This window comes from Dothidotthia symphoricarpi (genome assembly GCF_010015815.1).
Source record: "Dothidotthia symphoricarpi CBS 119687 unplaced genomic scaffold P153scaffold_22, whole genome shotgun sequence".
Lineage (NCBI taxonomy): Eukaryota > Fungi > Ascomycota > Dothideomycetes > Pleosporales > Dothidotthiaceae > Dothidotthia > Dothidotthia symphoricarpi.
The window spans coordinates 255,621-282,349 of record NW_022985029.1 but is presented as its reverse complement, the minus strand read 5'-3'; the positions used below and the strand labels follow the sequence as shown (position 1 = coordinate 282,349).

The 26,729-nt window shown below is 49.9% G+C and overlaps 8 protein-coding genes across 8 annotated transcripts; 3 read left to right on the top strand and 5 right to left on the bottom strand.

Moving 5' to 3' along the window:
* Nucleotides 1-626: 626 nt before the first annotated feature.
* On the bottom strand, nucleotides 627-2,999 carry P153DRAFT_370609 (long-chain fatty alcohol dehydrogenase). Its single transcript, XM_033669078.1, has 2 exons — nucleotides 2,580-2,999; nucleotides 627-2,526 (listed from the first exon to the last, which is right to left on the bottom strand). Exons 1-2 carry the CDS (start codon nucleotides 2,975-2,977, stop codon nucleotides 672-674), a joined length of 2,253 nt encoding a protein of 750 aa, XP_033519087.1. The 5' UTR covers nucleotides 2,978-2,999; the 3' UTR covers nucleotides 627-671.
* Nucleotides 3,000-3,949: 950 nt separating this feature from the next.
* Nucleotides 3,950-6,332, bottom strand: P153DRAFT_301234 (uncharacterized protein; the record flags this gene model as incomplete). The annotated part of the gene is made up of 5 exons (XM_033664373.1): nucleotides 3,950-5,474; nucleotides 5,519-5,864; nucleotides 5,914-6,080; nucleotides 6,129-6,149; nucleotides 6,199-6,332. The coding sequence occupies 5 exons, from the start codon at nucleotides 6,330-6,332 to the stop codon at nucleotides 3,950-3,952; spliced, it is 2,193 nt and encodes a 730-aa protein (XP_033519086.1).
* Nucleotides 6,333-6,849: 517 nt separating this feature from the next.
* On the bottom strand, nucleotides 6,850-8,399 carry P153DRAFT_326001 (Thioesterase/thiol ester dehydrase-isomerase). Its single transcript, XM_033665286.1, has 3 exons — nucleotides 7,764-8,399; nucleotides 7,199-7,713; nucleotides 6,850-7,146 (listed from the first exon to the last, which is right to left on the bottom strand). Exons 1-3 carry the CDS (start codon nucleotides 8,278-8,280, stop codon nucleotides 7,108-7,110), a joined length of 1,071 nt encoding a protein of 356 aa, XP_033519085.1. The 5' UTR covers nucleotides 8,281-8,399; the 3' UTR covers nucleotides 6,850-7,107.
* Nucleotides 8,400-8,499: 100 nt separating this feature from the next.
* Nucleotides 8,500-15,115, top strand: P153DRAFT_370605 (acetyl-CoA synthetase-like protein). The gene is made up of 4 exons (XM_033669077.1): nucleotides 8,500-8,775; nucleotides 8,831-11,479; nucleotides 11,526-12,952; nucleotides 13,002-15,115. Exons 1-4 carry the CDS (start codon nucleotides 8,693-8,695, stop codon nucleotides 14,651-14,653), a joined length of 5,811 nt encoding a protein of 1,936 aa, XP_033519084.1. The 5' UTR covers nucleotides 8,500-8,692; the 3' UTR covers nucleotides 14,654-15,115.
* A 1,650-nt stretch (nucleotides 15,116-16,765) lies between these two features.
* On the top strand, nucleotides 16,766-18,628 carry P153DRAFT_379309 (uncharacterized protein; the record flags this gene model as incomplete). The annotated part of the gene is made up of 1 exon (XM_033669856.1): nucleotides 16,766-18,628. One exon carries the CDS (start codon nucleotides 16,766-16,768, stop codon nucleotides 18,626-18,628), a length of 1,863 nt encoding a protein of 620 aa, XP_033519083.1.
* A 1,664-nt stretch (nucleotides 18,629-20,292) lies between these two features.
* On the top strand, nucleotides 20,293-21,700 carry P153DRAFT_434934 (uncharacterized protein; the record flags this gene model as incomplete). Its single annotated transcript, XM_033673117.1, has 2 exons — nucleotides 20,293-20,320; nucleotides 20,394-21,700. The coding sequence occupies 2 exons, from the start codon at nucleotides 20,293-20,295 to the stop codon at nucleotides 21,698-21,700; spliced, it is 1,335 nt and encodes a 444-aa protein (XP_033519082.1).
* A 515-nt stretch (nucleotides 21,701-22,215) lies between these two features.
* On the bottom strand, nucleotides 22,216-22,728 carry P153DRAFT_255487 (uncharacterized protein; the record flags this gene model as incomplete). Its single annotated transcript, XM_033662771.1, has 2 exons — nucleotides 22,216-22,463; nucleotides 22,596-22,728. Coding segments are annotated over 2 exons (381 nt in total), but the record flags the coding sequence as incomplete, so codon positions are not given.
* Nucleotides 22,729-23,289: 561 nt separating this feature from the next.
* Nucleotides 23,290-23,577, bottom strand: P153DRAFT_255274 (heterokaryon incompatibility; the record flags this gene model as incomplete). The annotated part of the gene is made up of 1 exon (XM_033662767.1): nucleotides 23,290-23,577. A coding segment is annotated over one exon (288 nt), but the record flags the coding sequence as incomplete, so codon positions are not given.
* Nucleotides 23,578-26,729: the final 3,152 nt, after the last annotated feature.

Below are 26,729 nucleotides of genomic sequence, written 5' to 3'. Positions count from 1 at the left end.
AATACGCGTGTGAGGGGTAGTTGGAGCTGGGATAGTAGATGAAGTTGATGTGGAGAGTGAGAGTGAGAGTGAGGACGGGCAGTGCTTTTGTCAGTCAGTGACTCGGAGCTCGAGCAGTGAATTACAGCTGTCGTTTGTCTTGTATGGGCGCAGATTTGCACTCGCTCTCAGGGCAGGGCAGGTGAAAGTGCGGGCGCGACACGCTCTTAAGCAAAGACACCCGACATCTGCTTGAGACGGTGTGCTGTGTGAGGCTCGCTATATTGATGTACGGACCCTGCTTTTTACCTGGCGCTGTCGATCCACGCAAGATGACACCTCTGAACGAGTGAGGAGGAGAGCATCGTGCATTACCACTCGAATATATGACGTAATGATACGCTAAGAACTGGACCCTTGACTTTCGGGACCCGGCAACAACGGTAAGGCATCCGTTCGGTTAAGCGTAGAGGCAAGCTGCGTTCTTTGCCCAAAAGCGCAACAAGTGACACAATAGACGCTACATATAAGGCAAGGTACGCGTATCCCTAGAGTATTTAACATGTAAAGGTAGGTGAGCCGGCGAAATTCGCCGCAGCAACAGAATCTCATACTCAGCAGTGACGTAAGCTGCAAACCGAAGAACAAGCAGCCATGTCCGATTATCAAGTATATGTGTCTGCATACCAAGACTAGAGCCTGGCACTCCCCTCCAAACCTTTCGCGATACCTCTCGAAATGTAGTCTGCAATCGCCATATTCGTGACCATAGGATTGACACCACTTGCACTTGGGAATACACTGGCATCTGCAACAAACAAGCCCTCCACACCCCAAACGCGTCCTTTGGGGTCAACGACACCATCCCGTGCTAGTGCACTCATCCGACACGTCCCCATCTGGTGCGCAGACAGAAACATACTCTCCGGCGCCGGAAAGCCTCTCGTCCTGATCTCTTCAAGCCAAGCCTGGAACCGCGCGTCGTTGATACCGTCTCCAGCTGGACTGGCAGGGTCACGGATAAAAGGAGGCATACCGGGCACCACAGTGAAGATCTCCGACGCGTTGTGTACGTACTGGATCTGCGCGAGTGCCACAAGGCCTTCGACGATATGCTTCTTATCGAACTTGGACACCGAGTACTGCACCCGCGCACGCCCATCCACGGGGTCGGGATAAACGCGTCCTGTGTCGCGGTCGCGACAAATGGAAATGTAGCCTACCATGTGTTTTAGTCTCGCAGCCTCGAGTTTATACTGCAGACCCCCCAACCAGTTGAGCCACACGAGCCACGACGATGGAATCATGTTTGTTGCTTCAAGCTTCACGCCGTGGCCGGCGCCATCGAGATTTTCGTACTCGCCGACGACAGACGTCAGGATTGCGCCTTCCCAGGGCTTGACTTCCTCCTCGTGGATCGCACCAAGGAACATGACTGGGTGCAAATGGAGATTTCGCCCGATCTGCGCATTGTTCAACCCGGACCGCAAGAGAAGCAGGGGGCTCTGCATTGTGCCCGCGGACACGATGACGCGTTTTGCTCTTATGATGAGCTTCCGGGTTGCAAGCGGCTCGCCTGCAACCCCACCGTTGGTGTCGCGCGCCACCCACGTCCCTCTGACGCCGGTAGCGACTTGCTTGCCGCCCTGGTTCGAGAACACAATTTTCTCCGCATGGAAACCTTCGAGAAACTTTGCGCCTGCTCGCGCCGCATCGGGGAGATAGGAGACGGATGGGCCTTGCTTTTCGCACGAGCCGCAGCCAAACGAGCAGTGGCCGCAGTGGTGTTGGCTTCCGCCCGTGTTCTGGGGGACGACCTTGTGCGAGTATCCGAGTTTGCGCGCGCCCTCCATCAGTATCTCATTGGTGCGGTTCTGCTTGATGTGGTCGGCCGAGACGCCCATACGGCCGCACACACGGTCGAGTGAGTCCTGGAACGCGGCAGACGTAAAGAACGGCAGCCCTCGCGCCGCCCATTCGCGACGTACGTAGCCCTGAGTCAACAGTGAAGCGCTCCAGTTGATTACACCTCCTCCGCCAAATGCCTGTCCGGCTATAACGCTGATCGAGCCGTCGTCCGCGCTCATCAACGCTCCATTCATGAATAGATGGTGCATTCCAGTAGCCTCTGACATAGGGAAATGATCTGGAGTGTAGTGGTACGCCTTCTCCACTACGAGCACCCGCTGCCCAGCCTCTGCAAGGTTCTTCGCACATACACCACCGCCACAGCCGCTGCCGATGATGACGACATCTGTCTCGATGATTTCGGCCTCCTCGCCTGGCGGAATCTGGATGAACTCGTAATCGTAGCCCTTCCCGGTCCTCATACCAATCGACACGCGTGGGAAGCCGAGTATGCGGCGCAGAGACGGCGTGAGCTTGACGAAGGTTTGCTTGGTGAGGATGGTAAGTTGGCCGTGCAGTTGGCGAAGGGGTCCCAGACGTGAAGTGGCCCAACTGCGGAGGATGGACTCGCATATGTGTGCTGGTTGTTCGCTGATGGGCGTTACATAGCCGGTGAGCGCGTATGAGCCAGCGCGGGTACTGTTCGCAAGTGAGACCCAGGGAACCTCTGTTGTGTCGAGAAAAGCACCTACTTCAGTATATTCAGCACCATACCAATCTTTGTCTTTGTGTCATGAGGCATATACAACGCGAAGATCCTGTGCAGCTCCTCCTTGAATGCCGGGTTTGACGTCGCCGAAACTGCTAAGTACTCTTTCGCATTGTTCCCCGCATCAGGATCATCTTGAGGAGTGAGCGCCTTTAACTTGGCCACGGCAGCCGCGTACTCTTGATCCGAGACAGCCAGCTCTGTCTGTGTGTTGGCCTGGGATATGGGCTTGATGGCGGGAACGCATGCATCTGCGATAGCGAGTAGTGTCTTCCATTGCGCCGGCGTGAAGGGGTCTGATGCAGGTAGAGGCGGGAGTGGCGCGGCTTTTGGCGAGACGGGCGCGGTGGAAAGGGACTCGGCAGGAAGGGACTCGGTCATGTTGATGCCGTAGCGACGTGCCACAACCGCCAGAACGCTGACGAAGGTATACGGAACATCACCCTTTTAACATCTTTGACAGAATCAGCGCGAACTCCTCCCCGCGTTCCCCGACGTCAGGAGTGAGTGCTAGCAGGGCGATCCTGTGGAACCGAGGTCTAATCAAACCCTCTTTTTTAGTCCCGATCGGGGACGAACTGATCGTCCCGGAAGACATCCTGAGAACACAATACTGCTGCCAAGTACTTGTGTAATACCGTAAGTGTGTTTGTTGGCTGGAACAGTGGGAAATTAAACTGTGTGTGATTATTCCAGTTGAAAAGTCATAACGTGAATAGAAACCAAGGCGAGTGTACCATACGCGACTCCAATTGCTTCACACGGTCGAAGAAAGTTCGTTGAGCTGCTTGTTTCAAGTCCTCGCTTCTTCATACTGTGTATGGAAGATGTTGAGAGTATTGGGAAGCCACCAATCTCAACACCGGCCACAGACCAAATTTTGAGATGTCGATATGTGGTCAAACAATAAATTGCACGATGAATATTCAGCCACTGCGCTTGCCACAAAAGTTACGTGTCAATATGAACCTGCTTACAAGATAAGTCGACTGTATGTTGGTTTGAACAAGTCCTATCAACACCGACATACCAACAGAGGTGTGTCAGATATGATAAACTCTGTAAATATAAAACTATGAACATGAAGTGAATGTCCTGTTGTTATTCGTGTCTCGTATCGCAGAGTAGAGTCGTCGCGTGTGAGATTGACGTGAGAGTCACTCATAAAGTCTTGCGATACCCCGCACAGTTTCGCATTAGTCCCGTTACCGGGCAGTTATGTTCAGGGGTGTGGTCATAGGCTAGGGCGTGCGCCCATGGATACCTTTGCTAGGTTCCAATATCGTTTTGCATGGCACCTCCACTACCTATCGACCGTTGTCGAGTTGAGCATTTTAGCATCAAGATGCAATATCAAGGGAAGTTGAAGTCTGGCAAGTTCATGCCGTCTGCCCACAAGAGTGGAGTATCATCCTCCCACGGCAAGCCCAGCAGGGCAGTCGTGAAAAAGTCCGAGTTCGTGACAGTCTCGTTCACTTCGTTGTAGGACATGGCAGAGAACAGCAGTGGTTCTGTCCAATCCAACGCAGATCTTCCTTGTAGGTTGAAGTTACGCTCAGACCCTGCCAATGGAGATGGTGGGTAGTGTTCCAACTGTCGCGGTAGCGCCTGTGGGAGACCCGGACCATCAACTTGGTGAGGGCGACCGAGGTTAGGCGCCTGTTTGATCAATACACGCAAGAACCGGCCATAGATGACAGAGGCGCCATCTCGGTGACTTGGTGTACTACCTATGCGTTCCAGAACCGTGGCCGTTTCCTCAATTAGGTTGCGGACGCTGGGCGCCAGATTTCGATGACCGCTTTTGCCGGGCACTGGAGTACTCAAGGCCAAGGCAATACTCGCTGCAAAGCAGATCATAGTGACTGTGTTGTTTGGCATCGACTTCAAGCGAGATTCGCCCTGAATAGTGACTCGCATCACGTTCAGCGCGGAGGACAGAGCTGACGCTCGGAACGAGCGCTTCACCTCTGGCGGTGCGCTTGGGTGATTAAGAAGCATGCAATATGCGGAGAGCCGAGTGTGGATGACGAGAGTCTCGACGTAGGGTGGTAGTGTCTTGTGTTCACGGTCGCCAATGACTGACGTCCATGTTTGAAACCATGATTTGAAGAAGCTGTCAATCGCACTATCAATATCCTGAGCCACCTTTTCACCCACATCGGCGGGGTGGTGGCTGTCACATCGCAATCGAACGGTGGAGAACAGATCGTCGAGATCTCTCCGGAGGACTGCCATCGATATGAGCGGGCCATCTTGGACATCGGAGTATTGGTGGTGATGCCATTCGTCACAGCGCTGAATCAACGAAGATTTCGGAACACAGTAACTTCGTCCTCGAGCTAGGCATACGCCGCGCTCTAGGACGAACAACGAGATCCAGACTCTTTCCCTCCTGCGAAGCAGTCTTTGACCCCATTCGGAGTCCACATCGACATCTTCGAAACCGTCCATGGTCAAGGCTTTCTTTGCGTCAATACAATCAGCCTGTGGCAGTGGTCTCATCACATCCAGGCGGAAAGACGAGGACGGCGTTATGATTTTGTGCAGCGAAAGATCCATCGCTCTAGACAATGCGGCCGTAAGGTATGTGCATGTGTCGTCCTCGCTTGCATGTGTACCCGCGGGCATCCACGGAATACTGATCATAAAAGCCAATACGATCTCAACAGATCTGCATCTCTGAAGGAGGATTTGCTCGGTCAGGAATCTACGGTGCAGGAGCAGCCTCTTCGACAGCGAAGCAGCACCAGGAACAAAGACTGTTGTTACTGCTAGGAGAGTAGTGAACAAGAAGGACGAACGGCTACGGACAAAAGGTAGTGTGTGCACGAGGGGATCCAGTCCCCAACGGGTATGTGCCAGATTGGTGTGGAAACTATCAACATCAGTCATGCACAAACGTCATGTAAGAATACATACTAGGCTAACAACATCTTCGCCTCTTCTAAAGTTACCAACCCGATATCAATAGGATCCATACCGGGACCTTGATCCAGTTTTGCTTTCATCGGTAGGAAGAATCCATGAACGTCGAGATATTCACTCTGGACACTTCCATCCTGACCAGGTGTCGAAGCGCTGTTTTCGAAAGACTGTGGAGATGCCATCCGAAGGTCCGACGCGCGGGCGAGAAGTTGGAGAGGATTCTCAACACCCTCGAGTGCAAGTTGCTCATCGTGCACCGGTCCAACGGCATCTCTTTCAGTAGGGTTGTGAACATGGCTGAATGGTGTCGCGAAGTCATTACTTTTGGGGGGACTATCATCTGATGTCAAATTGTTACCAGAGGAAGTTCAAAGCCGACCCAAATACACCGAAAGACGACGCGGAGGATGTGCTGTGTATACCTTCTTGTCCCTGATCTTCACGAAGGAGCTTCTGGAGATGATCGAGGGTGCTTTGACTCGCCGCGTCGTCCAATCTCCGTTTCTTGATGGCTTCTTCCACTTGATATATGGCCTTCTCGAGACCCGAGCGTTTGCTACGAGATGCATGAGTCGAGTGCAGACATTGCCCGCAAGAAACTCACTTCTTCACGCCCTTCTGCCGCCTAACCGGCGTTAGCAAGTCTCGTGTTGAACAGAGCGTTTTTCTCATACCCAATGTGGAACTCGGGAATCACACACTCGACACCCACATTTCCACATCTCTCACAGATGGCCGCCCCCTCATCGCGGCGACACTTGATCTTGCTTTTGCGGCAGTTGAGACATGCTGCTTGTTTATTGTTCATGCCTAGTGCATGCGATCGGTCAAGTGCGGTTAGATTATGGACATTTCGTTGTGTTGTGGGTGGTAGAGAACATGTCTGAGTGACTGTTTGAGCCTGGCATGCTTCAGCACGGACCCTCAGAGAATAACCAACACAAGTTCTCGGTTAAGTGTACAAGCCGGAACTAAGATTGATAAACACGAAGGTGTAATCTGATTGAGTTGTTAAGTTGGAAAGAACGCAGCATAATCATGGGCAATCCATTCAAGCAAAACATTAGACATTCGCTATCTGCGAACGCGTTATTCACATGTCCCACACAGTTTCTTGATTGGATATCTAAGCATAAACCAAGATGCAGCAAGAGATTGCTGCAGCAAGACAACTACAGACGAGTTGAGCGTAATATTACGTGTGACCTACATTCCTGCATGTTTATGCTCAACATACCCTGTATATTCCTAAGATCTTGTCGCAGGTTTGCGCGAACGGATTGATAATTTGATTGTTGCTTTCACACTCGATCGAGAGACAACGTAGATTTTGACGAGTTACGATTAGTTATTTTGGCGCATTCGACTACTATAAGTGCCAACACAGCGGAAGCATCCAGGGCTTCTCATGGATGGGCTACGATAAGTTATACTAGTTCAGTCTTGGTCTAAAAATATGCGTTGGGCACAACAGGGTATCTAAAGAACTAGGATATTGAAACAATCTTCTCGCTACAAGCGAGTCTGGAAAGGCCGCTTCACAAAGTTAGACGAAAATAGTGACGAGAAAGCATGCACCTGCCCTACAGCTTACTCTCTGTCTGGCGCAAACGCACAACGCCCTGTACAAGGTCAGTTCCATGGCAACTCCAAGGACATGCATATGCGACTTACCTCTTGGACGCAGGTTGCGATCAGGACGCCATCCTGCGTGTACATCCTTTGGTGAACGACTCCACGGCCATCACCAGCCCAGGGCGTCTCCATCTCGGTGAATATCCACTCGTCTGCCCTGAAAGTGCGTGGGTTGTGGAAGTAAATGGTATGGTCCAGACTGACCATCATGCCAATTTCTGGTATGGGGTCCTCGACGGCGGTCTCGCCGTTCTTCAGGCGGCGTATACGGTCGAGGTCTGCCTCGTCGACGATGTTGAGACGTTTCAGCTCGACGTCGTCCATGGCGAGGAGTTTCTTGAGGACGTCTTCATCAATGGTGGACTTGTGTTTGCTTTCGCGCAGTGTGGAGTAGCGCCATAGCTTGTGCACTCGCGCGACGGTGCCCACAAAGTAGCTGTCTGACATGTAGGCGATGGCGGAGAGATGCGCCTCGTGTCCGCCTTCAGGAGAGATGATACCGCGAGCTTTGACCCATTGCCTGCACTTCTTGACGTGGGCGTGTTCCGAGTCGTCTGACGGATGGTTAGCTTGGGGTACTGGTTGCAGTCAAGACAATACTCACTGTTCTCAATGTCCAGCCTCTGGCTCTGGAAGGGGCCTTGGGTGCCACCGCTCACGTCCAGATCGTCCATGTCCTCGACAGGGCCAGGCACGTCGGGCATGGGATATGCGTGCTCGACAAGCTTGTCCCCCGCACTGTTCTGCCGCACAAAGCTCATGGTCGTTGTGAAGATGACCTTACCCCGTTGGCGCGCCTGGACGGTTCTCGTCGCGAAGGACTTGCCTGAGCGGACTCTCTCGACATGGTAGATGATGGGTATGTCTGCGCTGCCGGCGAGCACAAAGTAGCAGTGCATCGAGTGGACGGTGAAGTCCCTGGGCACGGTTTTCTGGGCGGCACTCAGCGTCTGCGCGATGGCAGCGCCGCCAAAGATGCCGCGCGCGCCTGGGGGAGTCCACAGCGGGCGCGTGTTGGTGAAGAGGTCCGGGTCGATGTCGCTGAGCTGGGTGAGCTCGAGCAGGTTCTCAATGGGCGCCTGCGACGAGCGGCCGGGGGGAGGGCGTAGGAGGGTCGACATGAGTGCGGTATGTATGGATCTGCGAGGGAGTGCCAGCGATGGAGGTGCAGCCGGCCTGTCGCTGATATATGCGTCGGCCGGGTTGCATCTGACGCTCCCTTCACGCCAACGCGTCTGGCTCCAGCCGAGGCTATATCGGCAGGCGCAACAGAGGGCCCGCCAGCCCCGGTTGGGAGTAGCGGCTCCTGGCAGCAGGGCGCACGTGTGCTGCGTCATGTTGCTCCCACCAGGCGCGCAGCCTTCACGAATCACGACGCAGCGCATCCAGCAATTCCTCGCAGCCCTCACCCGCGCAGTCGCTGCTGAGCGCCGCCCCAGCTCCCCGTGCCGCCGCGTCTGATATGTCGCGACCAGCCGCCACCTGACCCTGCCACGCTCCGCAACCACCGCCGCCCGCCCCAGTGCCTCCGCCATGGCCGACCTGAACCAGGAGCTGCAGACGCGGCTCCAGGCACTGGACCACGAGCTGGAAGAGGGCGACATCACGCACAAGGGGTCCGTCGCGCCTGCCCGCTGGCGTCCCGCAGCGCCCCGCTGACCAAGCCGACAGGTACGAAAAGCGCCGGACGCTGCTGCTGTCGCAGTTCCTGGGCCCCGAGTACTCGGCCCAGCTGCAGAACGACGTGCAGCCCAGGGCCTCCGCCGACACCGAGCACGACGGCGCCGCCGACCGCCACGCATCCTTCGCCGCCCTCTCGTCGGCCGCCGCCCCGCCCACGCTCGACCTCCCACGGCCCGACTCGTACTATGGCGACCCGGGCGCGCCCGCAGCGGCACCCGCGCCCTACGCCGAAGCGCTGCCAGGCACCAGCACCATGGCCAGCGCGCCCTACGCAGCCTCGCCGGCGGGCACCAGCACCATGGGGAGCGCCCAGCAGTACATGGCCTACCCGCCCAGCCAGGTCGGGCGCTTCCAGGAGAAGCAGCTGGGCATCCGGACCAGCTCCCTGCTACAGCAGCAGCCGCCGTCGCGGAACAGCGAGACGTTCCTGACCCGCCCCCAGACGCCCGAGAGCTACTCGTACTCGCGCGAAGGCACCATGATGGACTCCAACTTCGCCTTCAACCCCGACACCCAGCCGGGCTACGACGGCTACGGCACGCCCGGGGAGGCCAGCCGGAGAAGCACCATGCTGGACGTCCACCAGGGCTACTTCTCCGACTTCACCGGCCAGCAGATGCAGGACCAGCGCGACTCGTACGGCGGGCCGAGTCGCTACTCGGTGGGCGACGCCTTCTCGCCCACGGCAGCTATCCCTCCCCCCATGATGCATCCTGCCGATCTGCCCGCGGGCGTCGTCGAGACACAGCTCCCCCTCGAGCCGCGCGACCTCCCCTTCGACGTCTACGACGGGCACAATACGAACGTTCAAATGTCAAAGTTCGACAACATCGGCGCTGTGCTGCGTCATCGCGGGCGCGCCCAGCCACGGCAGACGGCCTTCTGGGTCCTCGACGCAAAGGGCAAGGAGACGGCGTCCATCACCTGGGACAAGGTGGCGAGCCGGGCCGAAAAGGTCGCCAAGGTCATACGCGACAAGAGCAACCTGTACCGCGGGGATCGCGTGGCGCTGGTGTACCGCGACGTCGAAGTCATCGAGTTTGTCGTTGCGCTGCTGGGCTGCTTCATCGCGGGCGTTGTCGCAGTCCCCATCAACAGCGTCGACGACTACCAGAAACTCACCCTTCTCCTTACCACCACCCAAGCCCACCTGGCCCTGACGACGGACAACAACCTCAAGACGTTTCACCGCGACATCAGCCAGAACAGACTCAAGTGGCCCAGCGGCGTGGAGTGGTGGAAGACGAACGAGTTTGGGAGCCATCACCCGAAGAAGCAAGATGACACACCAGCCCTGCAGGTCCCTGAAGTCGCCTATATTGAGTTTTCGCGCGCTCCAACCGGCGACCTGCGGGGTGTCGTGCTCAGCCACCGAACCATCATGCACCAGATGGCCTGCATCAGCGCCATGGTCACGACGATACCCACTGGGCACGACAACGCAGACACATTCAGCTCAACGCTGCGAGATAAGAATGGAAAATTCATCGCGCCTCCTCCCCGGTCATCACCCACTGAAGTAATTCTCAGCTATCTCGATCCACGCGAGAGTGCGGGCCTCATCCTCAGTGTATTGTTTTCAGTCTATGGTGGGCACACGACAGTCTGGTTAGAATCAGCTACCATGGAGACGCCAGGCTTATACGCACATCTCATTACTAAATATAAGACGACTATCATGGTCTCAGACTATCCGGGCTTGAAGCGCGCTGCTTATAACTATCAACAGGATCCGCTGGCTACGAGGAACTACAAAAAGAATACGGAGCCCAACTTTGCCCCGGTCAAGATTTGCTTCATCGACACACTTACGGTCGATTGCGAGTTTCACGAAATTCTTGGAGACAGGTGGTTTCGACCAATGAGGAATCCCAGAGCGCGGGAGCTCATCGCGCCCATGCTATGTCTACCCGAACACGGCGGTATGATCATATCCGTGCGTGATTGGCTCGGCGGCGAAGAGCGCATGGGTTGCCCATTGAGCATAGAGGAGGAGGATCCGTACGACGAAGACAAGAAGATCGAAGAATCAGGTGCACCCAACGGCTACTCTAGTCTCATCGGAGGCGGTGGAGCTGCAAATACGAAAAAGAACAAGCAAAAGAAGGGGCGCAACGAGCTGACGGAGATTCTGTTGGATAAAGAAGCGTTGAAGATGAACGAAGCAGTGGTGCTTGCCATAGGGGAGGAAGCAAGCAAACGTGCCAACGAGCCAGGCACTATGAGAGTCGGCGCTTTTGGATATCCTATCCCGGATGCAACGCTTGCTGTGGTAGACCCTGAGACCAATCTGCTATGCTCCCCCTATTCCATAGGCGAGATATGGGTAGACTCGCCGTCGCTTTCTGGTGGGTTCTGGCAACTGCAGAAGCATACCGAGTCGATCTTCCACGCTCGCCCGTATCGTTTCGTCGAGGGGAGCCCAACCCCGCAGCTACTCGAGCTGGAGTTTCTTCGTACCGGACTCCTCGGCTGCGTTGTACAAGGCAAGATCTTCGTCTTGGGATTGTATGAAGACCGCATTCGACAACGGGTAGAATGGGTTGAGCATGGTGTGCTAGAGGCCGAACATCGATACTTTTTCGTACAGCATCTCGTCACTAGTATCATGAAGTCGGTCCCTAAGATCTATGATTGGTGAGTCTATCCAACCCGTGAGAAGATTTAATCTAATACGACGCAGCTCGGCTTTTGACTCGCATGTAAACGGTGAGTATCTGCCGATCATACTTATTGAGACGCAGGCGGCATCGACTGCCCCTACAAATCCAGGTGGCCCGCCACAACAGCTCGACATCCCCTTCCTAGACTCGTTGTCAGAACGATGCATGGAGGTGCTGTACCAGGAACACCATCTGCGAGTGTACTGTGTGATGATCACTGCGCCCAATACTCTCCCGCGCATTATTAAGAACGGCCGACGGGAGATTGGAAACATGCTGTGCCGACGAGAATTTGACAATGGCTCTCTACCTTGCGTCCATGTCAAGTTTGGAATCGAACGGTCTGTCCAAAACATTGCTCTTGGCGATGACCCTGCGGGAGGCATGTGGTCGTACGACGCATCCATGGCGCGTCAAAACTACCTGATGCTCCAAGACAAGCAATACTCTGGAGTTGACCACCGAGAGGTTGTCATTGACGATCGTACTTCGACACCGCTAAACAAATTCTCCAATATTCATGATTTGATGCAGTGGCGAGTGTCACGACAGCCCGACGAACTTGCGTACTGCACCGTCGACGGCAGAGGCAAAGAGGGAAAAGGCGTCAACTGGAAAAAGTTTGATCAAAAAGTTGCGGGTGTGGCGATGTATCTCAAGAATAAGGTCAAGATACAGGCTGGCGATCATCTACTGCTGATGTACACGCACTCCGAGGAGTTTGTGTATGCGATCCACGCCTGTTTCGTTCTGGGAGCTGTCGCAATCCCCATGGCGCCCATCGATCAGAACCGGCTGAACGAAGATGCGCCTGCATTGCTCCACATCCTGTCAGACTTCAAAGTCAAGGCCATCCTAGTCAATGCAGACGTGGATCATATGTTGAAGGTCAAGCAAGTGTCCCAGCACATCAAGCAGTCGGCAGCCATTCTCAAAATCACTGTGCCGGCTACATACAATACTACCAAGCCACCCAAGCAATCAAGCGGTTGTCGTGATCTCAAGCTGACCATACGACCTGCTTGGGTACAAGCGGGCTTTCCCGTCTTGGTGTGGACATACTGGACACCGGACCAGCGACGGATTGCTGTGCAACTGGGTCACAGCCAAATCATGGCGCTTTGTAAGGTGCAGAAGGAGACTTGTCAGATGACGAGCACACGACCGGTCCTCGGATGTGTCCGAAGCACAATCGGGCTCGGATTTGTCCACACATGCGTCATGGGGGTGTTTCTTGCCGCTCCTACTTATCTAGTGTCGCCCGTTGATTTTGCGCAAAATCCCAACATTCTTTTCCAGACCCTGGCAAGGTACAAGATCAAGGATGCGTATGCAACCAGCCAAATGCTGGACCACGCTATTGCACGTGGTGCCGGCAAGACGATGCCACTTCATGAGCTGAAGAACCTCATGATTGCGACCGATGGCCGTCCGCGTGTTGATGTTTGTACGTATAGTCACGCGAAATGTACTGGCAGATACTTACACCTTTTTAGATCAGAGAGTTCGCATGCACTTCCAGCCAGCCAGCCTTGATAAAACGGCGATCAATACTGTCTACTCACACGTTCTAAATCCCATGGTAGCGTCAAGGTCGTACATGTGCATTGAGCCAATTGAACTGCATCTCGACGTTAACGCTCTGAGACGAGGCCTTATCCTCCCAGTAGACCCGGATCTGGAGCCAAACAGTCTGTTAGTCCAAGACTCTGGTATGGTTCCAGTCAGTACACAGATAGCCATTGTCAATCCCGAAACGAACCAGCTATGTCTGGTCGGCGAGTACGGAGAGATCTGGGTACAGTCTGAAGCAAATGCGCACAGTTTTTACGGCTCGAAAGAACGACTTGACGCGGAGCGGTTCAACGGCAGGACTGTTGACGGAGATCCGAATGTAAGATATGTTCGTACTGGAGACCTTGGCTTCCTACACAACGTCACTCGACCCATTGGGCCCAACGGCGCGTCTGTCGATATGCAGGTGCTCTTTGTACTTGGCAGCATCGGAGACACGTTTGAAGTCAACGGGCTGAACCACTTCTCCATGGATATCGAGCAGTCTGTGGAACGTTGCCATCGGAACATTCTGCCCGGAGGCTGGTATGTCCAAGTCCTGACCCAACTAGGTTATGCAATTGCTGACACCGTGCACAGTGCTGTTTTCCAAGCTGGTGGCTTGGTAGTCGTGGTTGTGGAGATTTTCCGCCGCAACTTTCTCGCCTCCATGGTTCCAGTCATCGTCAATGCAGTTCTAAACGAGCATCAACTCGTGATCGACATTGTTGCCTTTGTCATCAAGGGCGACTTCCACCGCTCACGCCTGGGCGAGAAGCAGCGTGGCAAGATCCTCGCTGGGTGGGTGACACGCAAGATGCGTACAATCGCGCAATACAGCATTCGTGACCCCAATGGCGCGGACAATCAAATCACAGAAGAGCCAGTGGGTCGTGCAAGCACCAGTACATTCATGCGAAACAGCATCGGCGGCCCAGGCAGCATGAAGAGCCCCTCTCTGCACGGTGCTGGTAGCACACTTGGCATGACCGCCCAGATGAACCATCTGCAAATGCAGATGAACGCCCAGGAACTGGCGGCACAGTCGCAATTCGCGGCGGCCCCTGCTGACTCGCTCGGACACGCGAGTTATCAGCCATCGATCCCTGGCATGAGCCCAGGCCCATTTCACAACGGAAACGACATAACGCCTACAGAGGAAAGGATGAGGTTTCCACCGCACTTAGAGGAGCATGCTCCATTGAACTACTTGCCCGTCGACAGAGCGGGTGTCTTTGATGATAACCCCGGGGTTGGGACAGAGTATGTGCAGCCGCAGGATTTCAACTACTTGCCACAGCAGCAGTATGCCGCTCCAAGCGCTCCACTGCCCAATATTCTACGCGCGGGGCCTATGGAAGAGAGGGGCTATGCACCGGAACCGACCTTCTATAGCTACCAGGACCAAGAAGCTGCTGATGACCAGCAAGGCGATGGCCGCTGGCAGACGCAGGATAGCGATTATGGCTATGGCGGCGGGGGCGGTGGAGGAGGTCTGAGAGTTGCGAACCGGGATTCGGGCGACTCGAACGACTCATGGACGAAGGATGCATTAAACGGCCTGAATTTTGCTGGGTCGCAAGCGCGACGGTAGGAAGGGATATCATTTTTTGGACTGGCATGGGTTGGGGTCTTCGCGATGGGTTCAGTGTTTCATGCCGATAAGATTGAGGTCTTGTATGTTGTGAACTAGCTGTCTGGGGAGTGCCACTAGCTGGATGAGGTGGTGAAGGAGTCGGAGCGTCGGTGAAGCCTTTCTGGATGGATAAATCAGTCTTGGCCAAGACGCTGGACCTCGGACATGAGGTGAACTGAATGCATAAGAATACTGCTATGATGCAGTCGCTTCTTATTATTCGCATTACCAATACGCATTTTATATCACACAGGGAAGGGTAGTTCCAGAAACCTTCGAGAAAAGCACCAGAGTGGTTGTACACTACCGTTTGCAAGTTCTTGATCTCACGGAGCTCGCATGTGAGAACAGCTCGAGTGTCGCTTACTGCCCACTGCTCGCCGGTGGTCTGGTCCATGTCAAGGATTTCGGTGACTACTGTCAGGTACATGTACCCTTGGCCGGACTGCACGTGTCAGCCATAGCTCGTGTGTGGGTTATTGTGCCGCTCTGACAGGCGGGCGTCGGCTAGGTCATGGTTTGTGTGGCGCCAAGGATGACCAACATGGCCCTCGTCGTGACCGGCGTCGTGTTTCAACGCCGCCATGTCTCAACGTCTTTACCAGGCGGGCGGTTGGAGGCCCTGAGGGATTCTTTGTCAGGCGGTCGCGACATGATTTCTGCAGCGGGGGCCGAGTCAAGGAATCCTTGGTGTGACTCCACGTGGCCCGATGCTCAACCCACCAGGCGGCAAAGAGTGTAGGAGAACAATTGCGCAGAGATAGTGGAGATTTGCTAGGACGGAGCGTGGCTGCGCGACGGATGACCCAGGGCTAGGCAATGGAGCACCGTTGGCGATACGAGACGAAAAAGTGAGATCGCTGCGGGGATGACGAGCGAGTTTTCTCGTTTGGCTGTCTGCTTTTGGAGGGAAGAGCGCATCTGGAGTCAGTCTGGAACACGCTGGCAGGCGGCCCTGGATTGCCCGTGTTCAGACGGACGGAGTTTGATTACACGCTGGGCCGCGATACGATACGGTGTTGGATACGTGCAGAAGACGGGCATCGATCTTCCGACTAGAGACGTCGTCCAGCTGGGAGTCGGGAGTATGAGTACAGAGAGAGGCTCCCAGACGCTGACTGGCTAGCTGGCGCCAACAGACGTCGACACCGCATCGCGCGAGCAAGCACAGCGAATAAGTCGGTTGGCGCTAGGAGCACGCCGTCGCCCTCGGCACATTCGATTTAATTCGATTGGCCAGGCCCACCCGGGGTGGGCTGAGCACGGCTGCGGATTGTTTCGGCGCTGTCAGGTACGCCGTCGTGAGTGGCCCGCCGCCTGTTTCACACGATCTGGTGCAGGCCGGGTGATGCGGCTGCTCGCGCCACACCAGCGAGGTCCCTCCTTTACCACTTCGTTTCCTCCAACCTCACGTTTCCCTGGCACCTTCGTTTTCGTCCAATTGTTGTTCCTTCGTTTAGACAACATCATACACACTGCCCTCACCATCACTCCAGCATCCAGCGACATTTCTCCCGCCCAAATCACCTTTTCTCTTCCACTGGACCCGCACCTGGACCGTTACTATCGCCTGACCTGGATTGACTGCTGCCTTTGAATATCGTTGTTGCCCTTCACTTTTGCCATCATTCCCTCTGGCCCTTGCTTGAACACTCGTTCCCTTCACTGCCCTCGACCTGCTGCGCATCGTCGACAACAGCTCCGCTTCATTGTACACGTACACCGCCTACTTTCTCGACCACGCACCAGCACCGATCCCGACATTGTCATGTATAGGTGACAAGAACTTTGCCATTGTCTCTCATTGTCAAAATCGCCTGTCTCTGCTGCCTCGCGAGTTAAAACACACTGTCGCTGCACCTCGCGATAATCCTCTCCCTCTCCCAACAGGTTTGGTTGGCGCCAGGACGTGCACATAGCGTCTATCGATCATCCTCGCTCGAGCCTTCTACGTCACTAGTACTCCTGTCCGCTCACTTTGCTTTTGTGGACTAGCCACCTTGGCGACCCTATACGGCGACTTCGATACCTACTTGCTCACTCGACACTCACGATCAATATCACACAATCATGTCGTCTCTCTTCCGCCCCCGGAGGGTGGACCAGTCCCCTGCTTTCGCCAGCCCTAATGCTTTAACACCCCGACACTTCCTCGAGGGCTGGGACGCCGCCGAGTTCGACGACCTCAAGTACTCGTATGGCCTGACAGGGGTTGACCAGGTCGGCAACTTCATCTGGGTCGACACCTTCCTCTACCTGCTGCTCGCCACGGGTGTTATCCTCTTTGGCCTGCGTATCGCGAACATGTGGTGGCGCCACAACCGCCATCTAACCGTCATGGGCAACCCGTCGCGCCAGGCGTACTGGGCGACTAACCGGACGAGCTGGTGGCCCTGGCTCAACCGACATGTTCTGGTCGCGCCGTTATGGAAGAAGAAGCACAATGCCCAGTTCCAGATCTCCAGCGCTATCGACAATGGAACGCTGCCTGGCCGCTGGCACACCATCATGCTCGTCGTTTACGTCGCGCTGAACATCGCTTGGTGCGTCGCACTACCTTACAAAGTGCTCGACCACAAGGAAACCATTGCCGCGCTGCGTGGCCGCTCTGGCACTCTCGCCGCCCTCAACCTAATCCCGACTATCCTCTTCGCTCTCCGCAACAACCCTCTGATCCCGCTTCTGCAAGTCTCGTACGACGACTTTAACCTGTTCCACCGCTGGGCCGCCCGCATCACCATTGCCGAGGCCATTGTGCACACCATCGCATGGGTGTACAACACTGCGCTGAGCGCTGGATGGAGCGCGGTGGCCGACGCTCTGCATACCGAGGGCTCCTACGGCTGGGGCATGGTGAGCACCATCGCCTTCACCTTCATCGGCATCCAGGCATGGTCGCCATTCCGCCACGCTTTCTACGAGACCTTCCTCGGCATCCACAGGGTCATGGTCATATTGGCGCTCCTCGGCCTGTACAAGCATCTCGAACTGCACATGCTGCCACAGGTCCCCTGGATGCATTTGATCTTTTTCTTCTGGGCAGCAGAGTGGTTCTTCCGCCTGCTCTCAATGGCCTACTACGGCTTCAGCCTCAAGCAGCGCTCCAAAATCACCGTCGAAGCCATGCCTGGAGAAGCTGTGCGCGTGACCATCGATATGGTTCGTGAATGGAGCCCACGCCCTGGCTGCCATGTGCACATCTGGATGCCGAAGCTCGCTGGGCTGCACTCGCATCCATTTTCTGTCGCTTGGGCAGCACCCGTCACTGCCGACTCAAAGGAAATGACACTGCCCACTCTCGAAGGCGATATTCCCATTGCTCCCGGCGGACCCCAGAAGTCTAAGCAAATCAGCCTCATCTGCCGTGCCCGTACAGGTCTTACGCGCAAGATGTACGAGAAGGCGTGTGCATCACCCTCAGAACAGTTCAGCACTTGGGGCTTTATCGAGGGTCCCTACGGTGGCCACCATTCACTCGATTCGTATGGCAGTCTTGTTCTGATTGCCGGCGGTGTCGGTATCACCCACCAAGTCATGTACCTCAAGCATCTCGTCAATGGCTTCAATCGTGGTACGACGGCCACCCAGCGAATCGTCTTGATCTGGACAGTGCCCGACTCTGACTGCTTGGAGTGGGTTCGTCCGTGGATGGACGAGGTCCTGCGAATGCCCGGCCGCAAACAATGTCTGCGCATCAAACTCTTCATCACACGACCCAAAGGGCGTGTCGAGAGCTCAAGTGACACAGTGAAGATGTTTGCGGGGCGGCCGAACATCAACACACTCATTGAGGAGGAGGTGCGAAGTCGCGTGGGTGCCATGGCCGTCACCGTTTGCGGTAGCGGAGGTTTCTCAGACGGAGTCAGAGCGGCGGTCCGACCTTGGTTAACGGAAGGGTGTATTGACTTTGTGGAGGAGGCCTTTACCTACTGAGGTTCCGTTGTCGTCTTTGCTGTCAGTTCCACCATGAACCCACCCCGATCATATCATTTATACTATCCATTTCTCATTCCATCGCTTTCTTCCCATTCTTGTATGTATTATCTTCCTAATCATTCCATGTATTTTTCCCCAATGATGTCTCTCCTTCATCTATGTTTGATTACGAGCGAAGCATTCAGCACGGCGTTCATGTGTCTTGTTTCTTTTGTCTGTCCAGGTGTAGATATCAGCACGCGTAGAGATTGTCTAGAAGACGGCATGTAGAGTTGCATTGTGGAGTATGTATTGGTAGTACCGAATCAACCGACGTTCACTTGAGTACCATTCTTTGTTTGCGTGATGTCGTGAGATTCTGCGCGCTTCGTTCGAGTAGTGTCTGACAATCGTTTTCACCCATCTTAACCTACAGCTTACTTACTGGGGTTTTGAGACTCCAAAACCATCACATCAAGCAGGTCGTTAAAGTCACCAGCTTCACCGCTCATGTACGGAAGCAACCGAAGATGACACTAGCATAGCCTTTGAATAGACTGAGACATCCAACATCGGTACTGTATCAACACGGGCCACTATTGTCGCCAACGTTGTACCTGACAGTGAGATCCGTTTCTTTCACGTGTTTTATATTTGGTGTTGGGAACGTCAATATCGAATTCTGGACTTGCAGATCCAGTCCAGTAATGGGTAAGGTGTTGTAGCATAGACCGCATAGACTCTCGATCGCGTTGTAGTTGAGTACGTTCAAAGAGTGTAATAGCAAGTCGGAATCTGCATGGGGATTACTCTATCGATGCGTTGTTATCAGGTTTGCTTAACACGTTTCCTATAAGACGAAGAATGTTCACAAGCTACTACACACTCGCCTTGACTTCACTGCGTCACAGTATTGACAAATTGGCTCTCTAATCATAACGAGAATCCCTCAAACGCTACATCAAGTAATGTTTTTTATTTCGACCCTCTCGACTGTTCTTTCTCAATCTACATTCTATTGGTTTCTTGTCGATGAGCTACTGGAGATTGAGATAGAACCCTTACTACAAGCCAATTTCCAGTCTTACTATCCTAACGCACTGCTGAATTAGACTCTACAAAGCATCGTTCAAGTGCCACGAGGTGTGTCTTCTACAGAATCTCGGTCAGTGGACTTGACACAAGTCCAAGCTAGTGTATAAAGGCAGTTATCTCTTATACACATGGGGTATCAGCTTTGAAGGGACGATTGACCTGCAATAGATACGTCGATGAGGAGACATGTAAGTCTACGCCGAAGAGTGATAGCTGATTACAACACAGTACAAAGGCTGAACGAACTGTTCTATTAAGCGAGGTCATTATAGTTTGAGAAACAATAGCTCTGGAAAGTAACTCGATAATCTTGTGTGTCGTAGGTCGATGACCTCTGTAGATAATTGCAGTACTCCGTGGTGTTAGCTTTGTGTTTAGTCGAAGATCTTGGAGCATATGCTGTTTTTGACTTTCACTTTGGTCGATTAGCATGGTATATTGTGTCGATATTGCCAGGGACAACTTATCGTGTCAACTTTGTGACATGATACACCATGAAGCACCTGTGTGAAAATGTGAATCCGAGTATCTTGATTTATTAGTCCAAGAGAATTTCAAGATTTCACTTGTTTCCAATTATTTTCCTAATGTTCGTCAGAGTCTACCACCGCTTATGTAAGCGAGCTGTTGCCAACCCGACATTGTAATCATTCCAACTATGAGCCAACGTTTACCTTTGCCTCTTCAGTCTATTCCACAGGCATGTCCGATATCGACACTGAGCTCTTTGACCCCATAGAATGCGCGTCTTTGCACAATCAACTGGTACAACGTGCCGTACAAGCAAATCCATCACTCCAGCCATCCCGAGACGTACTAAGGCTGCAAAGTGAAGATGACCCATTGATATTTCGGCTCTCAGCTCATGTCCGGATGTTTCTCACTATCATAAACTCATGGCCTGTAGAAGCAGACTTCACCGCTCTGACGCCCTTCTGCCAACCTCCCAGCTCCAGATCCTTCTTCCAGTACAAAGCATGGCCTCAATTTTCCGCATACGAAGATGAGCTCATACTTCTCTATCAAGACGTTTCAGTAACCATGGAAAATGAAGGTGGACTTTTCTTCGATCAAGAACGCGAAGTGGCATGCTGGATTGATCCATCTCTCGGCTTCCCCCCTGAAGACTCATGGTTCCCACTTGCAGAAATCTTAAGGCGTTGGCTTCTGATGTGGGACGCTGGGAAGATCAAGTCAGACAGAGACCTCTCGATGCAAGAGTGGGGTGAATGGGAGTTACAACAATCTCTGAACGCATGGGACGAACTTATCACCGCGATCGAAGAGAGAATGCCTGCTGGCGAGAATGAGCATGAGAAAAGTAGCATCGCTCTAGTCCAAAACTCGGTAGTTGATCAGTGGGCCAACCATTCATTCGAACGAGCGTTTCTTGCCCAAGCGCGTGCGCCGAAGAAACCTGGAATGAACATCGCTCCTGGTGTAAGGGCGTGGACGACCCAGTCATTCGAAGCGTCACATGCCAATGAAGCAAGCAACTGCGAGCGGAAACTCACGATTGGTAATAAACCTGACGATGGTCCGTTCCGTCAGTGCCACCATGACCGTGATCTAGCTCCAGTGCTTCTGTTTCCTGGCGCTGCAACGGTGCCAAAGCCTGTTAGTCCGAGAGTAGACAACTTCTGGGGCCGTGGATCTGTGCTGCTTGCGCGGACAACTGGACTGTATCTCTATCCGGACAAGGATTGGGGCGATGCGGTGCTATTCGTCGACGGGAAAGGCGGAGATACGTTATTCACGTATCAGAATGGGTGGTGTCCTTGGATGCGGACCAGACCATTGGCCACTTTGAGAGAGGTTTTGACGTTCTGGAAGTTCCTTGTAGCAGACGAAGTGTGGCAGGTAGACGCAAACGGTGTATTGGGTGGAATAGACTATTTCAATAACCTGAAAGGCTCGAAGAGGGTTGTGGACCTTAATGGAGTACAAACAGAAATTGATTTGCGCGCGAATTGGAGCGTTGCCCCCGCGTTCTAGAGACGTATCGAAAAAGCATGTACACTAGACGCAGTAGAACGGCAGCGTGTAGATCGACCCGCGGCTGAAAGATATGTACACTGCAGTTGATAAGCTCTATATTGCGGAGAAGTAATTGTCCCCTAGCACGGACACCTTTGCCGTTCTTATTTAAATAAACAGAAAACTGAGATTACAGCTTCTAAATAAGAATCGCAGCTCCGAAGGCATTATTGTAACACTATCGCTTCCCACTCAACATCTTGCCCTATCGCCTTGCCATCCATGATGCCATGAATATAACATTCGCCTACTAGCCGGTAATGGCTGTTTGAGGCATGCCTTAGAACAAGCGGGACCGAGCTGTGTGAAACTACTGTTATGATGTCACCTATAGCTGCAGCAGCTGGCACGATACCAATCAATCCCTTGAGAGTGTGAGCCAACCTTCTACCAAGACACACATTGCTAAGAGGAACATCCGAAGACTCGAGACGCAGAAGATCCTCCCGTGTTCGTGGCTGTTTGCTTGACCAGATCATCCTCCCTCCACGACTGTAACATTTCCCCAATGGATCGTATCGTATATCAGCAACGACTGAGGTCGAAAATGCTTCTTCGTAGGTCTCACCAGTATATGGGTAATTATTTCCCAGTGTGTCAACCATCCAGGATCGCAACATTTCAGCGTTAACTTGTTCGCAGATCAATGACAAGCGGGAGATTTCGTCCACACGATAACACTGTACTAGAAGTTTTGATCCATTCACAACAGGCGCACTTCCTTGTAACCCGCTGCATGCATCATAAGCCCTATTGGTAGAAGCGCTGTCCATTGTTTTCGCAAGAGGCATGACAGTGATTCTGTTACTCCAGTCAGGCACCCAAGAGGGCACACAGACATTCTGCGATTCACCTTGCATTTGCGCAGAGTCTGGTGCAGGGTGTACCACGAAGCCTAGGACATCGAGATTGTTGTTTTTGCGCAAGTAGAGTTCTGCAAGATCTGTGTAAACCTGTTCCGTAGTGCGACTGTAGTCAGGCGACATCTCAGATGCATTCAAATCAGTTGCCAGGTTTCGTGGGGCGTACACCTTATCTCGCGGATCTGTACTTTTGGTATTCCGAAAGAATTGACACAGGTCGATGAGCCGTGTCGTTCTTGAGCGATTGCTGGGAAATGAACCATGAAGTTCGCGAAATCCACTTAGTCGGGCTGCTGAGCCTCCCATGCCGATATTGTGGACAAAATCGAGGTTTGCTCCTTCATGTCCAGAATAGATATGACCAAAATAGACAGTGGCTGATAGTTGCATCTTGTCAAAGCGGTGTGACCCACAATAGAACCATGTCCTTGCTGGACCTGTCGCCTCTTGCATGATCCAAGAGCGTAGCCAGTACTTTGAGTTGAAAATCTCGTTTATTCCCATCCATGCTGTGTATGTTGGCGTTTTGGATTTAACGGGAAATAGAATGTCATCTTCCGGGGAAATAGCCAAAGGAACTTCAAATACATTGTTGCCTTCTGCTGCATTCTGGCATTGTAGTACTTTTTGGAATCTTTGCATCTGCTCAATAGCAAGTTGAGTCTCCTTGTCGTCAAAGGGAACTCCTAACCATCCCACTACCAACTCGGCATTCTCGTAAATCTCACGCATTTGCCGCACTTGTGAAGCTCTTTCATGCATATCGGCTTGGTTGATACAGATAGCATCGACAAAGAGCGGGATATCCAGGTCCTGAATCTTGGACGATAGGTGGTCGAGTGCATCGTGGAGATTTTGCTGCACGGGCCTTGTAACACCATTCACCACGATCTGATATGTTGAACCCTTTGGTCTACCCTTATTGTACGGAGCGCTTCCCCAAGTGTAAGACAAGGCAGCATATCTAGGCGATGTGCCTAAATCGAGAGTCTCCAGCCTGACCACGAGTGGGTGGCATTGCGAGACGGAAAGGGCACGAAATTCCCCAATTCGGAGTTTGTAGTACATGATCGCGTCAGATGGAGATCATTTATACCAAATAGATGGGTTGGGTTGAGTCGCGTATGCGTGACTTTCGGAGGATGCGTTGGACGATTATGTCGTGCCGGAGTAAGGTTCAGTATCTCAGCCTTGTGCGTGGCAGCGGCAACGCAGATCCGCGCATGGGAGCTGCAGCATCGTCCAATAATAGTAGTGTAGTCCTCAAACTACGCTGCGGTGGCTATATCCCGCCTCTCCTCCTTGCACTTAACAAAAGACTGTGCCTAACGTAAGACTCTGTCCCTTTTAATTAACGCTAGCGATCTCTCTTAGACAGTATAGACTAAGAGAAAACCTTAAATACAGTGTTCGATTTATTAGGTATATAGAAACTAGTATAATCTCAGAAGTAAAATTTATAGGTATATTAATATCTTTAAACTTTTTCTTTTAACATTAATTATAATACTATATAAAATTCTTAGAAAACATTTTAATTTCTAGATAAAGAAAAAGGATTCCTAGATTTATTCTACTTTTTTCGCTTATTTACACGTTGTATACAAGTAGATATATTTATTAAACTAAGTTAAAATAGCAGTTATTTATATAAGCTCTTAAAAATAATCTAGTTTTAATTTTATTCCAATACTAATAATTATCTTTATAATATTAAGAGCTAATTTAAACTTAAACTATTAAGTAATAGTCCTAAGTACTCTATTATACTAAATTATATAATTTTAAGATATATAAGCTTTTACGTATAATAAACAATTGTAAATAATAATCTATTCTATTACTTATAAGGTTAAAGAAAGTTTACTTAAATTAGAATTCTAATTAATCTATTTAGAGTAAAAGTGTATTAATAGATTTATTTAAATAATACTTAAAGTTTAATTACTGTAAGTAAGTCTTATACTATATAAAGACTAGGTATTATACTAGCTATAACTTTCTAATATATATATCAACCTTAATTTAAATAACTATTTAATTAGGTTTATAATAGATTAATATTTATTATAATATAGATTAAAGAGTACTAATAAGTTTGTAAGTTCTAATTATAAGGTATATAAGTAATTAAGTATACTTTAATACTTTATTAATATCTTTAACCTACTCTCTTACTAAGTTATAAGTATAGCTATAAATTTACTACTTAAAGTATTTTTAAAGTTTAAATTATTAAGTACTAAGAATTATTTTTTTACTATAATTTATTCTAGTTTAAGAGGCTTTAATAAAGTAGAACAGTACTCTAGAAGTTATTACTATAAGATAATTTATAGGTGTTTTTCTTAAATTTATAGTTTTTTACAATATAAGAGTACTTTATAGTTATTTCTCTTAATAACTATCTAGAGTAAATTAGAAATTACATTCTCTACCTAGTAGTAAAATCTATTTATAGACACTTAAAGGTTAGATCTTAATAAAAACTAAGCTAGAAAATTACTTTCTAAAATATAATTAGTTTACTTTTAAGATTTTATAAAGAGAATAATAAAAGGTATATTTTATATTTTAAAAGTTATTAAAGAAGAGGCTTAATCTAAAAAGTATATTAAGGAGCTTCTTATTTATTAAAAAGGAAGATACCTTTTACCTCTAAGTTATTTCTTAATTATTCTAGCTTTTTATATCTATAGTTTCGGTATAGAGGCTCTACCTTTAAGGTAAGTTATTTTTAGTTATAGATAAAAATACTATTAGGTCTTGTTTAAGTTAAATATTTTATTTCTATTAGGAAAGTATTTTTAGTATTATAAATATTATCTTTGTTCTTAATTTATTTATTACTTACTTTAAAAAAAGAGTATATTAATTTTAATAATAAAACTATTAAATTAAGAATTAATAATATATACTAGATAAGTATTTTACTTAAAGGTTATTAAAATTATTAGAGTATAAGCTTTAAGAATCTATAGATACTTAATACTAGAGCTCTAAAGGCCTTACACTCTTAGTATAGAGAAATACTTAAGTTAGGCTAGTAGAATATTATATAGAAATACTTAGAACAATAAGGAACTAGTAACTTAAAATATATTAGTAAATTAATTAAAAGAAAAGTAAATAAAGATTAGCTATTTATAATACGCTAGTATAAAAAGAGTGTTAAAAACCTTAAGGTCTTTATTTAAAATCTTTTATTAGCCTATTAATTACTCTATCTAGATCCTTTTAGATACTTAAACTTATTTTTAAGTTACTTTAAAGATTTTATTAGCGCAGGTAAAAGTTCTAGAAAATTAGGCTAAAAGTTTACCTAGTTTAAAATAGTAAAAAGAATTAATCTATATTTTTACTATAATACTCTAGATATATTAAATATAATTACGAAATACTTTTATAAGTAGAAAATAAAGGTATATAGTTTCTTTTAATTTAATAGTAATACTTTAAATTTAGTAAATTCTATTTATTAGGAGTACTTTAAGTGAAATACAAGATTGTAAGTTAAACTAATTAAGTAAATAAGAAGCTTATTCTTAGATAAGGTTAGAAACCTAGTAAACCTTAATCTAATATCTAGTAATCTAAGCTATTAGATATATTACTAAGAAGTAAAATAGTATTTTCTTAACTAAGGGTTAAAAATACCTTAAGTAACTACCTTATTATTTATAATATACTGTTAATAAGAAATACTGTTTTATAATAATTAAAAAGTTATAGATATTTATTAGAAGATAACGTATATAAAAGAAATTAACCTTAAGGTTAGAAGAAGTTTAAGTTACGATTATAAATATTAATGTTATAGTAATAAAAGAAGGTCTTAATAGTTTTATTAATATTGAATTTCTATTTATTCTAGTTTATTATATTACGTTATTTTCGAGTTCTATTTTCTTCTACACTTAACATTTTAAATAGTTCCTGCTTAGTTAAAGCTATACCTACTTAAAAGCTACGAGATATTAAGTTCTTACTAATTTACTATTGTATAACAATTACTATTATAATAGCTATTACTATTACTATTACTATTACTATTACTATTACTATTACTATTACTATTACTATTACTATTACTATTACTATTACTATTACTATTACTATTACTA